This window comes from Telopea speciosissima, chromosome 2 (assembly GCF_018873765.1).
Source record: "Telopea speciosissima isolate NSW1024214 ecotype Mountain lineage chromosome 2, Tspe_v1, whole genome shotgun sequence".
Lineage (NCBI taxonomy): Eukaryota > Viridiplantae > Streptophyta > Magnoliopsida > Proteales > Proteaceae > Telopea > Telopea speciosissima.
Window position 1 is genome coordinate 68603123 of NC_057917.1, and position 14028 is coordinate 68617150.

General features: G+C 39.2%; 1 protein-coding gene across 3 annotated transcripts; it reads right to left on the bottom strand.

Moving 5' to 3' along the window:
- Positions 1-414: 414 nt before the first annotated feature.
- On the bottom strand, positions 415-13827 carry LOC122652398 (receptor-like protein 4). 3 transcript variants are annotated; one of them, XM_043846126.1, is made up of 9 exons: positions 13653-13827; positions 11517-12572; positions 5067-5214; positions 4305-4373; positions 3577-3648; positions 1422-1493; positions 1257-1334; positions 926-1107; positions 415-799 (listed from the first exon to the last, which is right to left on the bottom strand). In XM_043846126.1, the coding sequence occupies exons 1-9, from the start codon at positions 13735-13737 to the stop codon at positions 681-683; spliced, it is 1881 nt and encodes a 626-aa protein (XP_043702061.1). In that variant the 5' UTR covers positions 13738-13827; the 3' UTR covers positions 415-680. The 3 variants fall into 3 exon arrangements, with proteins under 3 accessions (XP_043702061.1, XP_043702060.1, XP_043702062.1); XM_043846125.1 differs by having other exon boundaries at positions 4305-4376; XM_043846127.1 differs by lacking the exon at positions 926-1107 and having other exon boundaries at positions 4305-4376.
- Between the last annotated feature and the right edge of the window lie 201 nt (positions 13828-14028).

Below are 14028 nucleotides of genomic sequence, written 5' to 3' on the forward strand. Positions count from 1 at the left end.
CCCAACATGCATACTAAACATAACCATAATTTTCCCTTCTAGCTTCCCAGATTTTTGAGCCTTCAACAGTATGACGACATTGCACCTACATACCATTTTTGCCAGTGAGTGTAGAGTGTAGACAAGAAGTTCAGAAGTCCATTTGTTTTACAATCTTTACAGTGTACTGGAGGCAGTATCATCATCCATTCTCCACATGGGGAATTCTCACCATCTATTGTCTCCCAACCAAAGATTGCACCCTTTTGTTAATCACAGATTCACAGTCCCACAAATTTCCCTCACTACTCTCCCTCTCCCCCACACAAACGGGCAAGGATAATCTGCAGATTTTCATGCTTCACTTTTTTGGTTCTCTTAGTTTACAATATCTGATAGTTATGCAAGGACATGTGCATCCAAGGTATATTCCCACACCAGGAACTGTATCAGCCATGAAGAATGAAGACTGTAATTTGAATCGACATCTGCCATCTATAAGGAAAGACTTCTAGTCTAAGGATTCTAAGCTGCATTTCTTGGCAGATAACTGAAAACACAAAAGAATGAGCAAAATATACATCACAATCTACAACATACAGAACCACCTGGCTGGTGAACCTAGGATTCCAAGAGCAACACATGAGTCCTCAGAAGCAAGCAAAATTGACTTGGGAGGATCTAGAGTAATGCTTGGTCAATCAAGAGAGCAAGTTAGGCCCATGCTCAGTGGCAGTCCTTGAGAGATCAAAAACATGCCTAGTCATTTGCACATCACGCACAAAATGGGTCCTTGCTTTCGCATAGGGAGCTTCTCTTGCTGTCAAATGAAAACAATGAAAAAATGGTAGACAATCAAGTCCCTGTGAAAGAAAAAAGTCCACGCAAGTGCAGGCTCATGTGCATGTGAGTGTGAATAAGCTAACATATCAACTTGTTTCCTTACCAGAAATTGATTGTGATCGAAGAATATTTTGCCTTCTTTTCAAGCAGATAATTAAGCTGACAACTATGAGAAGAAATACCACAAGTACTCCTACTGCTATGCCTATCTTTGCTCCAATAGACAGGTGAGGCCCGCATGTTGGTAGTCCAGGTATACCACAGAGACCTGCATTTTTCGTAAAACTGCAAGTTGCCCCAGTTAATATCTTCACTGACACTTTAAGTAATAATTTCTTTCCTATTTATTTATAGTTCATCAATCATTATAAAAGCCACGTTTCTTAGCCTGCTATGCTGTCCTTAAGAATCAGCTACATAAAATGATGGCATACTTGAAGCTAACTCTGTGAAGAAGCTTTCCTCCAAGCGCAGCGGGAACTCTTCCAGATAACTTGTTGCTATTAAGATTTCTGCATCACCATGAATCAAATTAGCTTTTCTTTTTAGTATTTCCTTCTACACTCCCACTCAGGTAGATCATTTAAAAACACCCTTACAATATCTGTAATGATGTTAAACTCCCAAGACTTTCAGGGATCGAACCGTTGAAAAAGTTGTAGGAAAGGTCTCTGCAGAACAATCATATGTAATTAAACACTATCAAACTACAGTAAGAAAACAAATTAAAAGAGGAATCACCAAGTGGGAATATATGTCACTTAAAAAATAAAGAGCTGCCAAAAGATAATAGAACTGTAGAAAATGAAACCTATAACGATGCAGAAAAGAATGGAAATCGTAAACAAACAATCACACAAATTTACGTGGTTCGGCAAGATTGCCTGCGTCCACGGTGAGATGAGATTTTCTTCACTATCAATAGAGAATAGAGTTACAGCCGCTCGTCCTCACACCTCTCTCAGATTGATTACAGAGAAAGAACCCTCTCGACAAATTTATAGCGAATACAGGAATTTTAACGAAACACCCATATATCCCCCCAAAAAAATTTCTCAGGGACTGCCACCTAGAATAACCCCTCACGTGCGTGTGCGCGTATGGACCCACTAGTTCGTCAAGGCCCTGCCAATAATGTAGATTAACACACAAGGTGGGCCGATTCCTCCGGGCATCTTAATGACCCTTCAAAAGCAGCATACTTATGCAAGCAACAGAATACAAGACATCATCGTACCCCAAACAAGAACCAGTATTGAAGACAAAATTTCTTTACTAGATACATTTTTCTGCAGAATTCCCCATTGAATTTAGTAATGCACTTACCGTGGATTGGTCCTTTTTCTCCCCCCCCCCCCTTGTTTCCAACTTCTATTCATATCTTAAAGTGCTATGTTTTTAAAAAATGGATGACGCAGGATATGGAAATAGCAAATTTGGCCCAAGGCTCAGGTTAATGGATTTAGCATGTCATGCTTCACTCGGTTGACTTTCCTTTACTCTGTTACGATAATCATTTGCATTTGGAAACCCAAATATCCCTGATATCGTGATAAAAAATGTTAAGAGTCAGCCACGCCACATCTCTCAGGAATTCCACTGTACGTATTCTGTTGGTAAGGTGGGTTCAGGCTGGATCTACCTGCAATTGTAGCAGCCAAAAATTAGGAAGAAAGAGTCTCAATCAGTAACATTCACATCGACTTGCATCCTCTTTGACAATGAAATAGATCATTTTGCAGGCTCTAAATGTTCCAGCATTCCTGTTGTTCATTGACTGTAACAATATAGGACCAGAAGAGGCCGATGCAGTGGTCAAACTGTCATCCATGACCCAACCACAAAATGGTTGAACAACTTCTCCCTACCCAGAAAACTTGTGAAAATCATTTGGTCTGCACTTTTTCTATCAACTTGTTCTATCAACCATTCAACCCAGGACCCTGTCCTTCGTGATATTATCTTGAAGCATAAAATGGTCATATCATATGTTTATCATGACAGCCAAGTTGAAACACTCATCCCAGCAGTTAGGTGTCCAATCAGAAAACTTGTAACCATGAGACTGATGGTCCTCCATAAGTTATGAGTATGGAAGTGATCTATTTCATATCATTGAAAATGATGCAAAAGTCTGGAGTTTTCTGCCTCTCACAGAACATCCAGGGATTACCTGATCTTTGCCAAGGGAATAAAGCAATTGGCTCCCCCCCACCCCCTTTCCTTTTCCCTTCTTTATTTTAGAGAATGGTGCATTGCATCAAGTTTGCAGGCAATTAAATGAATAATACCACCAAGTCATAAACAAGATTTTCAGCTTGAGAATTGTAAATGAGTGAATAGCAGGAGAGTTTTACCAATATAATAAAGAGTAGGTTAAAAAAGATGTTGTTTCTGAGAGAAGTTAGGCGCTATGAACAAGTCTATTCCACTGGGTCAAGTCAGATGCTCTCACCTGCAGCCTACAGATATGTAGCAGAATGCTAACACTGCTAGGGCATAACGAAGGAAAGCATGTGATAGGAAATAGACTAATTGCCACATAGAAAGTGAATGTGTATGCGTGTGTGTAGGTGGGTGACAGAGAGAGAGAGAGAGAGATTTGGCATACTTCAACATTGATTACATAATCATAGAGCTGCTTTGGCGGAGGGAAAATTAATAATTCAACAAACAGTTCTTTACAGAACAAAGATCAATATATAGCCCATACAAAAGTTTAAACTAGGTAAGCCAAATACCGGCCATACTTACAGTATTTCCAAGCCAGTTATTGTTCCAAGCGAGGATGGAATGGCCCCACGAATGCTGTTTCCACTCAAGTTTCTACAGAATGGCCCAAATAAATAAATAAATTATACACATTCTATTCATATATATATATATATATATATCAGACGGTGAAGATGATATAGGCCATCTACAGAGAGTAAAAACTCATTAGGGTTTCATTTTTCCTACTAGTAAGCAGCCAGTAGAACAGCAATGTAAACTGATTTTGCAAAGAAATGATACGCTTTCCTTTCAGATCAACAATTTCCAATGTAACTTTGAACATAATTTACGTCAGTGCCAAACACATTACTCCTCCACAAGAATGAAATTCTGACATGTCAAGAAGCACAGCCCATTATAAATGAGCTGTCCATAAGTCTATGTGTGGCAAGAGCTTAGTGGTTAGCAGGATAGAGGTTGAAAAACAGGTTTGAGCCCATAACACAAATTGAGTTAGGAAACATAATAGAAGTTGCAAATAGATTTATGATAAGTAGAACTTTGTAAAACACATTTACAGGCATGTCTTTTGCAAGTGACTTGATAAGTTCACATTTCTGAAAATAGTGTTCTAATTTAGATAGAATAATTTAAAATACAAAAGTTACCAGCAAATCATTTACTTGATATAAATCCTAATCAGAATTAAAAATGCAATCATCCTTTCCAGAACATATAAACAAAGGAGAGCTACTGTAAGGACATACATTCTTTGTAGATGATGCAGCTGGGACATGTCATTCGGAAAGAAGCCCCTCAAACCTTGGTTGTCAAGGCCACTGCACATGTAAAGCAAAAATAAGTTGTTAGTGAGACATGGGCACTGAAATTTTGTCTCTTGCATGAAAAAAGCCTTTTTAGGGGGGAGAGTGCAAAGAAAAATGGCTCACAAGTGAAAACCAAGAAATGTCTGAATGCCACATAAATAAATAAGCACACCAATCTGTCCTAATGTATTGATTGGTTCAATCATGAAGTGAAACATCAACTATTTCTGGAGGAAACTAACCTCACAACTAAGGCTGTGTTTGGAATGCACGAAAAGAAAAGACGGTGCAGGATACATGGGGAGAAGCCAAGGAGACGGGGCAAAAGATAAAAGAGTGTTGTGGGCAAGGATAAAGACAACGACAATGGCTAAACCATTGATGATGAGATTGAAGACCTCAAGAGGCACACTGGTGGTTATGATAAGAAGAATATTGATTAAACACATAAATGGTTTCCTGACTTCTGTTTTTCAAGTTTTAATGGGGGTTTTATTTGTTGATTGTAATAATTATTGAAGTAAATTAAACACTGTATTACGATTATATAAAAAGAAAACTATTCTTTTCTTTTCGTTTGACAACCAAACAAAAGAATTTGTTTTTTCTTTTCTTTTCTATCCATTTCTTGACATCCATACACAGCCTAAGTTTCCAATTAAAGGGAAAAAATATTAAACATTCTAAAGATTAAGTACACACAGTCCATCGATGGCCCATTTGCTGCTTTTCCCATCAAATTGGCAGTCAACTCCACTCCACGGATGTTGTTGGGGAACACACGGATCACCATTCCAGCCCAGACGAAGAGGAAGCCCCAAGGCATTCTTCAATGCCTGCAAAGCCATAACTATTGAAAGAGACTGAAAAGATCAAATTAGTAATAATCCATTAAAACAAAGTTTATCTTCAAAATGCAAACCAAAGCTCAAAAAGGAAATAGTATGCACAAGTGTACATAGCATTTGGTTCTTGCCCTGTACTATCAAGGAAGTTCCTAAGAAATGCCTAGATCAACACAAGAAACTAAAAAATGTGATCGTTACAATATTATGTGATAAAAACCTAGAACAGGTGTGTCTCATTCAGAAAATTTAAGAATCACCAACAGTAGCACCAAAGATGAACTGCATAATTCTCATAAACCCTGCTGTATTTCTTACATATTCAATATCTTCTATCAGCAACATATAGCCCTATGTCATACCATCCCAAGGCAAACACTAGGTTTGGATATAATCTTCACTGGGTTCGTATCAAACAAGCGAGCATTTATGAATATTTGAGAATACAAAATTTACGAAAAAGGTAAAAGAAGTTTCATTACTAATTTTAGAACCCTCATTGTTTTTGAGATTGTGTAAAAGATCCTGACAGATGTTTCAAACTAGCATTCTTTCAAATATACATTCTACATCTTTCATCAATATACAGTCCTAGACATGAGCATTAGGGCTGGCAATTTGCCAGCCTGGATCAAGCTACCATAAGGAACATTAGGCTGATCTGGCTACCTGACCTGAAACACTAGCCCCGCCTGGCGCCTTAGAGCAGACGGGCTGGACATGGATATTGGTACAATTATACAGAAATGGAAGCAGGATACAGGGTGACTATGTTTCAATAATCTAGAACACAATTACAGAAATGGAAATCCAATTCATTTTTCCGTTCTTTTTGACATCTAAGATATGTCATATTTTCAAATTAGTTTCACAATCCACATTTGTGCTTCCTCTGTTTATTTTAGTATCTTGATTAATTAATCCATGACCCCAGGGTTACTGTAGATCTAGGAAGAGCATTTTCTAGGGCAACCATATCAATCCATCTTGGGGTAGAAGGAGCAGATCTGATTGGGATTATGTCATTGGGACAGACAAGGTAAGGCTGTAAGGGTATCATATCTCTGATTTGCATTATCTACCATACTATTTATGAGCTACACATTGTTAACTTGAAGGCCATACTAAAGCTGGTTTAGAGGATTTCAAGCTTACAGGAAGCTGGACTAACTTTGATGAGGAATCAGTCTTGGCCTTGCATCTTTGTTTGGTCTTAAGTTTGAGGTGGCCACCCAACTTTTTAGGGTCCTCCTCTTAGAATGACCCTAGAACCTCTGGATTTTGGTATTCAGTCATTGGGAATTTCTCAAAACAATTGGTTGCTTGGATAAAAACTTGTACATTTTACTCTCAGCTTGGATAACTCTAGCAAAATCCTCTTAGAATCCCCATCTATATAACCAGTGAATCAGGACCATGATTAGAGTTATTGAGATTTTGGGATGACTTCGGATGAATTTCTTTTGGGAACCCTGTTATTGAAAGACAGGTCATCTAATTTATTGCAATCTATGTGCATACCTAAAGAGGCTCTGAGACTAGGTTACATTAAGAGAGAGAGGAATACAGCATTGTTGACCAAATGGTTCAAGATCCCCAAAAGTCAGGTAGCTTGTGGAATGCACTGATTAAATCTATTATAGTATGTACAACACTGCCTAACTCTGTTGTCTGGTGAAATTGTCAAGCTCTTATCCTTTAAGAAGGTGGACAACCATGTTGCTTACCAAAAGAGATAGGTGCTTAAGACTGGGTAAGCCTTAGATAGCGGGATATTGCTTTGTTTGCCAAATGGCTCATAGCACACACCCATCAAATCTAAATACAGGATGGATGACAGCTGTAAATTCTGCTGTATGGAAAGAAAATGCAAAGTTTTTTGTCCTTGAAGAAGATAAATTACACGTTGTTTTGGGGGGGGGGGGGTGGAATGTGGGAATATTAACAAGAGATTCTATAGAAAACCTAGGACCTGTAACCAATAACTTTAGAGAGAAGAAAAGATGAGGAAGAGGAGAGAACTGTTAAACTTATCAGTCTCCCTCATTATGCTTGTATTTATAATCTCAAATTACAATAGAAAGGGGAACTCCTAATCAGATTAGGAATTCCTAATCATGATAGGATTCCAAGTTACAATAGGAAAAGAACTAGAACTAATAACTCAAACTGAAACTAAGACTAACAACTCACAGTAGAATTAGGACTTGACATAATTAGAAACTAGGACTCCAACTAGGACTAGGAAAATAGAAGATACACATATCAACCAAATCACTGTTCACGTGAACAGTGTCACATGAACAGTACTTCAACAGATTCTATTATTGCCACACTTTGTAAGCTTTTCATTTGTAGCACAGTGATGCAGTAACATTAGCATCGTTGGACCGATAGGATCGGGTTTGGAAACCCAACCTAAAGGAACTGGTCCAACCCAAGTTTTTGGACCAACAAGGGTTGGTAGGGGTTTATTAGCTACTTGGGAATATCATTGTAATTGCATTCTCTTTTGGTAGGACTTAGCTATACGTAGTAAATGTTTCAAGTTTCCTATTTTGTTTTAACTTCTTAGTCGAGTAGATTTCTTTACTAAGTTGGATTTCTCTTTTATTTATACCATGTAATCCCATAAATGGAAGTCAGTGAATGGAATTGAACAAAGAACAGTTGGGTTTGCTTACAATGATAACGGGTATGTCTTCCTTAGTTCCCCTCCACTTCTACTCTTCTTTTCTTTTCTTTCTTACTTTTCCTTTTCCCTGCTTCCCTGTTCCTTCTTCTACACCCGTCACTGTTTCTTTTCCTTGTTAATGAAACTGCCGACCTGAGAAGATTTAACCGGAACTCTACTTTTATAACTCAGATTGACCCAAAAAATTTAGGGGTTATATCTCCTTCCTAGGGCAACTCAAGCCCTAGAACCCCACACCCAAAACAATCCCTTGTTGTGAGACACAATGAGAACGCATCTGTGATTCCCCTCCTTATTGCCAGATTCTTGTTTCACAAACCCTTTTCCAGCTGGTTAATTGCCTCTTGAGCCTATGCTTAGGAGGATTCGACAGTGTTAAAGGTTGTGAAGCCAATGCTAAAACCCTGGGTCGAATGGGACACTATTGAGAGAGTTCTCCCACCTGCAAGAGAACCCTTTCCGCTGATTATCGAAGTCGGGAGGTAGAAGACGACTTCCTTCCCCACCCCCTTTTTTGATACAACAACAACTCAGCCTTATCCCAACTAAATGGGGTCGGCTACATGGACCCTCACCCTCCAATCAGCTCTATTCAAGGTCATACTTGATACAAGGCTTAAGTTATGCATGTCTTTCCTCACCGCTTCTCCTAGAGTCATTTAGGTTTGATTTTGGCTCTTTTAGCTCCTTCAATCTTAATCAAATCACTCCTCCGTACTGGAGCATCTAAAGTACTTCGTTGAACATGACCATGCCACCTCAAACGACTTTCTCGTACTTTATCTTGTATCAAAGATAAACCCAAATCAGCTCTAATTTGATCATTCCTTAGTGTTAACAAAACAACTTTGAGTGAATGGCTTGAATGATCAACGTGATCACCAAGCATCTTTATTTATAACTTTCAAGGAGTGGCAGAATTACAAATAAATCCCTACATAGCTGACTCTACTAGCTATGGGGAAAAAATAAAAAAATACCCAAAATACCCTTATCCGGTTACATAACTCAACACTCCCCCTCAAGTTGGTGCATAGATATCGCACATGCCCAACTTGACTAAACTAGGATGAAACAACTATCCACTTAGCCCTTTAGTGAAGAAATCAACAAGCTGATCACCGGACTGCACAAAAGGTATACAAATCTGCCCACTCTCTAACTTCTCCATGATGAAGTGTCTATCAATCTCCACATGCTTGGTACGGTCATGTTGCACTGGATTGTGGGCAATGCTGATTGCTGCTTTGTTGTCACAGTACAACATCATTGGATGATGAGCAGAACCACTAAGATCTTGGAGTACACTTTGAAGCCATAATAACTCACAGATGCCTTGGGCCATAGCACAGAATTATGCTTCAGCACTAGACCTTGCCACAACATTCTGTTTTTTACTACGCCACGTGACAAGATTACCTCCGACAAACGTACAATAACCTGAAGTAGATTTCTGGTCAGGATTACCACTCCAATCAGCATCAGTGTAAGCCTAAATACGAAGATGATCATGCGGAGACAAGAGAATCCCTTTTCCTGGAGCTGACTTCAAGTAATTGGAGAATAGGAAGTACAACAGCCATAGGAGTGGAGCAGAGATCATGCATGAACTGACTGACCAAACTTACTGCAAATGCGATGTTTGGTCTGGTGTGAGAGAGATAAATCAATTTTTAAAACTTAAAAGGAAAATGTTATAGGACAGTCATATGATCGTCTATGATGTATGGTCCGGAATGTTGGGCAGTTAAGAAGCATCATATAGAAAAACTCAATGTAGAAGAATGTTAAGATTGATGAGTGGCAAAACTAGGAAGGATAAAGTAAGGAATGATCATATTAGAGCTGGTCTGGGAGTAGCTCCGATATATGATAAGTTACAAGAAAGTCGTTTGAGGTGGCATGGCCAGGTTCAACGAAGGCTTTTGGATGCTCCAGTACAGAGGAGTGATTTGATTCAGATTGAAGGAACTAAAAGAGCCAGGGGCAGACCTAAAATGACCTTAGGAGAAGTGGTGAGAAAAGTCATGCATAGTTTAGGTCTTGTATCAAGTATGACCTCGAATAGAGCTGATTGGAGGGCAAGGATCCATGTAGCGGACCCCATTTAGTTGGGATAAGGCTGGGTTGTTGTAGTAATAAAATGATTATATCCCATTGAATTTACTTCCTTTCATGAGAAGTAGATTGTTAAGGGCACAGAACATTGTAAGATCTACGTTACCCACGAAAAGAGATGAAACAGGCGGATGAAAACAACTGAGCTTCAAAGGACATATAGAATGCACATCCTGGAATTTCTTTTAGGGGTCTGAATCTCACACTTACCATCTCAAGCAACAAATTATTGGAAAAAGGGGATGAAGGAAACAAGAAATGATAAAATATAATGGAAAGTGGAAAAATAGAAGGAATGCAGAATAAAAGAATTTAAATTGTGAAGTTCTCTTAGTTTTATTGGAGTCTTGAAATAGTTACTTTTATTTAACAAATAAAAACTCTAAAAAAGTTATTGAGGAACAGAAAGAAAGAAAGAGAAAAGGGGAGACGGGCAAGTTATTGATCTCAAGCCAAGTCTAGACATATCTGAACACAGAGGTTTATACCTTGACATCAAAGACAATACAGAAGCCCTCATCAGATATACTGTCCTTAGCACCTTTGAGGTTAATATTTAGATGATGAAAGTTGTGTATACTCAACAAAAACCAGGTCCAATGGCTTACAAGTCACAACCTAAAGTGAATATTTTCCCACTCAATTCTTTCCAATAGTTTCTATTTTTCTATTTTTTTCAAACTATAGTTTTTTATTTTACTTATCCATAGAGATCTCCTCCCCCCCCCCCCCCCCCCCCCCCAAACCAAAAAAAAACCTGTTTTCTGGTCAGCGTTGTGACAACAACAATGTGAACATGAGACTTTGGAAATAAAGTTCAATTCAACTCAAACAGACCAACACGCCCAAGTAAAGCTCTAACTCCCAAGATTCAACGAACTAAACCTGAACTCAGTACTAGTTTTATGAGCAGCTCAGCAGGGAAAGCTCTCCTCAAAGACAGCCTTAAATGGAAGGAGGGAACAGAAAATCTTGCAGCTAACCCCAAATAGTTAGGATAAAGTTTAGATAGGCCTAAGTGTTACCAACGAAGTGCAACATGTAAATATGGTAACAGATTAAAGACAAATTGGTGAAATTTTAGGTCACCATTACTTTTGTTCTGTAGCTTAATACAAGTGATTACAGAAAAAGTTCCCATACTTTGGGAAACTGCTATACAAACCATAGTTATCAAGGAGGCAAGGCGACCAAGACGTTCAAGAGGGTTCAAAAATAAGGCGACACCAACAAGGCGGCAAAGCGCCCGCCTAGGAGACCAAGGAGCCTGGATGCCTTGATAACTATGATACAAACAAAGGGAAGAATGTGAATGTAAATCCCATGATTATGTGAGACAACCACTAAGTTTGGGAGGTATCTCCAATACAACAAAAAAAAAACATTTGGCTTGTGTTAAAATCCAGCAATCTCATTCTAATTTCATTTACTTGCGCAGGCTAAAACTTCTACACAGAATCAAAGAATTATAGTTAAAGTAATCAGCATGGTTACCTTCTTGTGCCAAGGTCTTGGATTCTGCAGGAATAACCTCGAAAACCTCAATGGCATTGATGATGGCATTCGTTCCTTTTGTAGGGTGTAAGGTTATTGTCAAAGTCCTCCCACTAACAGCAATAGTCTTGTTCAGAACCAGAGCCGTATAACTGTCCCCACTCAACTGTATAATATCAACATCCTTGAATGCAATATCACCATTTATCAGGATATCAAAAACCCTTTGACCTACTCCTTTTATCCTAGGATCAATTTCTGCAAAGTGCAACCAAATTGAATAGTTTCTTGTAGGATCCACATCCATACTATATGATAAATTTGTCTGACTATCAGTACTAACAAGTGCTGTCCGATAAAGCTTCTCAGGGTAATAGTTTGGTGAAAGTGAAGCTTGCTTGATGCTTTTCTCAGTGGATATAGCCTGATCAGAATCTTGCCCAAAAGTATTAACTGGACCCCAGAATCTATCCCCACCCCAGTGATCCCCACTGTAGTCTTCATCATACTCAGGCTTCCCACCACCACCGCTTAGTCTCTTGGCCGTTCTAAGGATTAAGCCCTCACCCCACTGGGGACCAAAATAATATGCTTTGTCATCCACTTGAAGAATTTCTATTGAAAGTATAGCTGGATCTCCATGGCCGGTGCTATGGAAGCAAGTGGATACAGAACCATCTGAAACAAATACAAGGGCCTCTGCAAATGATTCCTCATTTTCGGTGCTCCAGCCCGATGGTAAAGAATAGATCTGAGTTCCTTCAACTGAAACATCAAATAGAGGTTCATTCTGAAAATTAGGATCGTCAACTAATGCAAAGAATATTCTCACTGAGTAGTGTCCATTAGGTACTCTATTGATATTATAGCAATTTTCTGGGCCATCAGAGAGAGGGAAATAGCGAAGTGTTGGGAGTGGAGGAGCTATGCGACTTCTTGTTGATGCATTTGCTGGCCTCCCTCCTGTATAAGCGAAATCCTTGTACCAGAGGGTATTGGTTGGCGGTGTATGGACGTTGACACGAGATCCACAACTTATGCGCATAGCAATTGGCTCTGCACAAAAGAAAACCCCATTTCACAAGCATACATCAAGCCAAAGAACAAAGAAATAAATGCATGATAATAAGGAGCTAAGCTCCAGCACAACTCCCATGTAATGGTAGTGGAACTACTATAACCTAGTTGGTCCATCAGCAACCCTGCTGGCTAAGAACAAACTAAACACCCACACAATAAAACTAACTAATTGTGAACTGCCTGAGCAACTAAGCATATGATTCGTCAACTCCACAACTTATACAGCAACATCCCCTGCTTGTTATGTAACTCACAGTAGTTGCTGTCATTGACAAAGAGGGTCCAATTAGTACAATGAAAATGGTCATTAAAATAAAAATAATAACTTACAGTTCCTGTCATGCTACATATTCGTCCTCAAATGTGAGAGGGACCTGTGAGTCTGTGACCACTTCACTGATAACCGAAATTGCAAATGGGCACAGAGAAGTTCAGTGAAATGGTTCGCTAAGTTCAACACTCTCGATTAGATAACATACACAAGATGCCTGGTTTCTAAGAAATTCGTTAAAATAAAAAAAAATTAGCGTTACTTGTATCAATTTCTATATCCCACCATGCCTCAATATATCCCCGTACGGGTTTTCCTTTTTTCCAATACGTAAACGAATATCCGCGTAAAAGCTAAATAAAACAAAGGCTATAATGCATAAGTGCAAGTACACTTCAAACAGAGTTTCAGTCCCCCCCCCCCAACCAATTCTTCTCTCGCAGCTGATGGGCATTATTTTTTCAGATCAGAATTCAATCTCAGAAGGGAAAGAGAACAGCAATGCACTATTAAAATTGGCCGTTGAGAGCATAAAATCCATCAAAATCTGCAGAACATTCGTTCAAGAATGCTCCTTAGGTTCAGATCGTTGCAGCAACAAAACCTTATCTCATTAATGAATGCTTAACGCCCACCCCATTGAGTTGGGATAGGCTAATTTGAGTTTAGTTGAGTTGAATTAATGAATGCTTACAAATTGTTAAAAAAAAAAAAAGGGGGGGGGGTGTGGGGGGGAGAGAACCAGGAGTTGAAAAGGAGCGAGAAAGAGGGAAGTGGTAACTCACCGGGCCTAGGAGAAGAAGAAGGACACAGAGCTAGGAACAGGGTGAGCTGCAGAAGCAGCAACAGCAAGATGCGGTACTTGAGCATCGTTAGCTTTGAATATCAGCACCTGCTACCTGCTCCCCCTCAAACACCCCTTAAGCACTCCCAACTCTCCTATTCTGTGCTTGCTCCTTTTGATGGCCTTCTACAGATACATGTGCTTGGGCAAGAGACGAAGCCCGGTGACACTTCACACAGTGATTTCATCCAGAAAAAAAAATAGGAAAGATTTGACTAACTGAGACAGAGAGATGACTCTCAGTTACTTTAGGACTGCGAGAACGAGTGTGAACTGTGAAGATTTGACTATTTGAACAATTGAAGAGGAGATAGATT

Coding starts and splice junctions, on each gene's coding strand:
- LOC122652398 (XM_043846125.1), bottom strand. CDS start 13,737: ATGCTCAAGTACCGCATCTTGCTGTTGCTGCTTCTGCAGCTCACCCTG. Junction 1,108..1,256: donor CTTCACAGAGTTAGCTTCAA/GTATGCCATCAT, acceptor GGCAACTTGCAG/TTTTACGAAAAATGCAGGTC. Junction 800..925: donor TCGATCACAATCAATTTCTG/GTAAGGAAACAA, acceptor TTCATTTGACAG/CAAGAGAAGCTCCCTATGCG.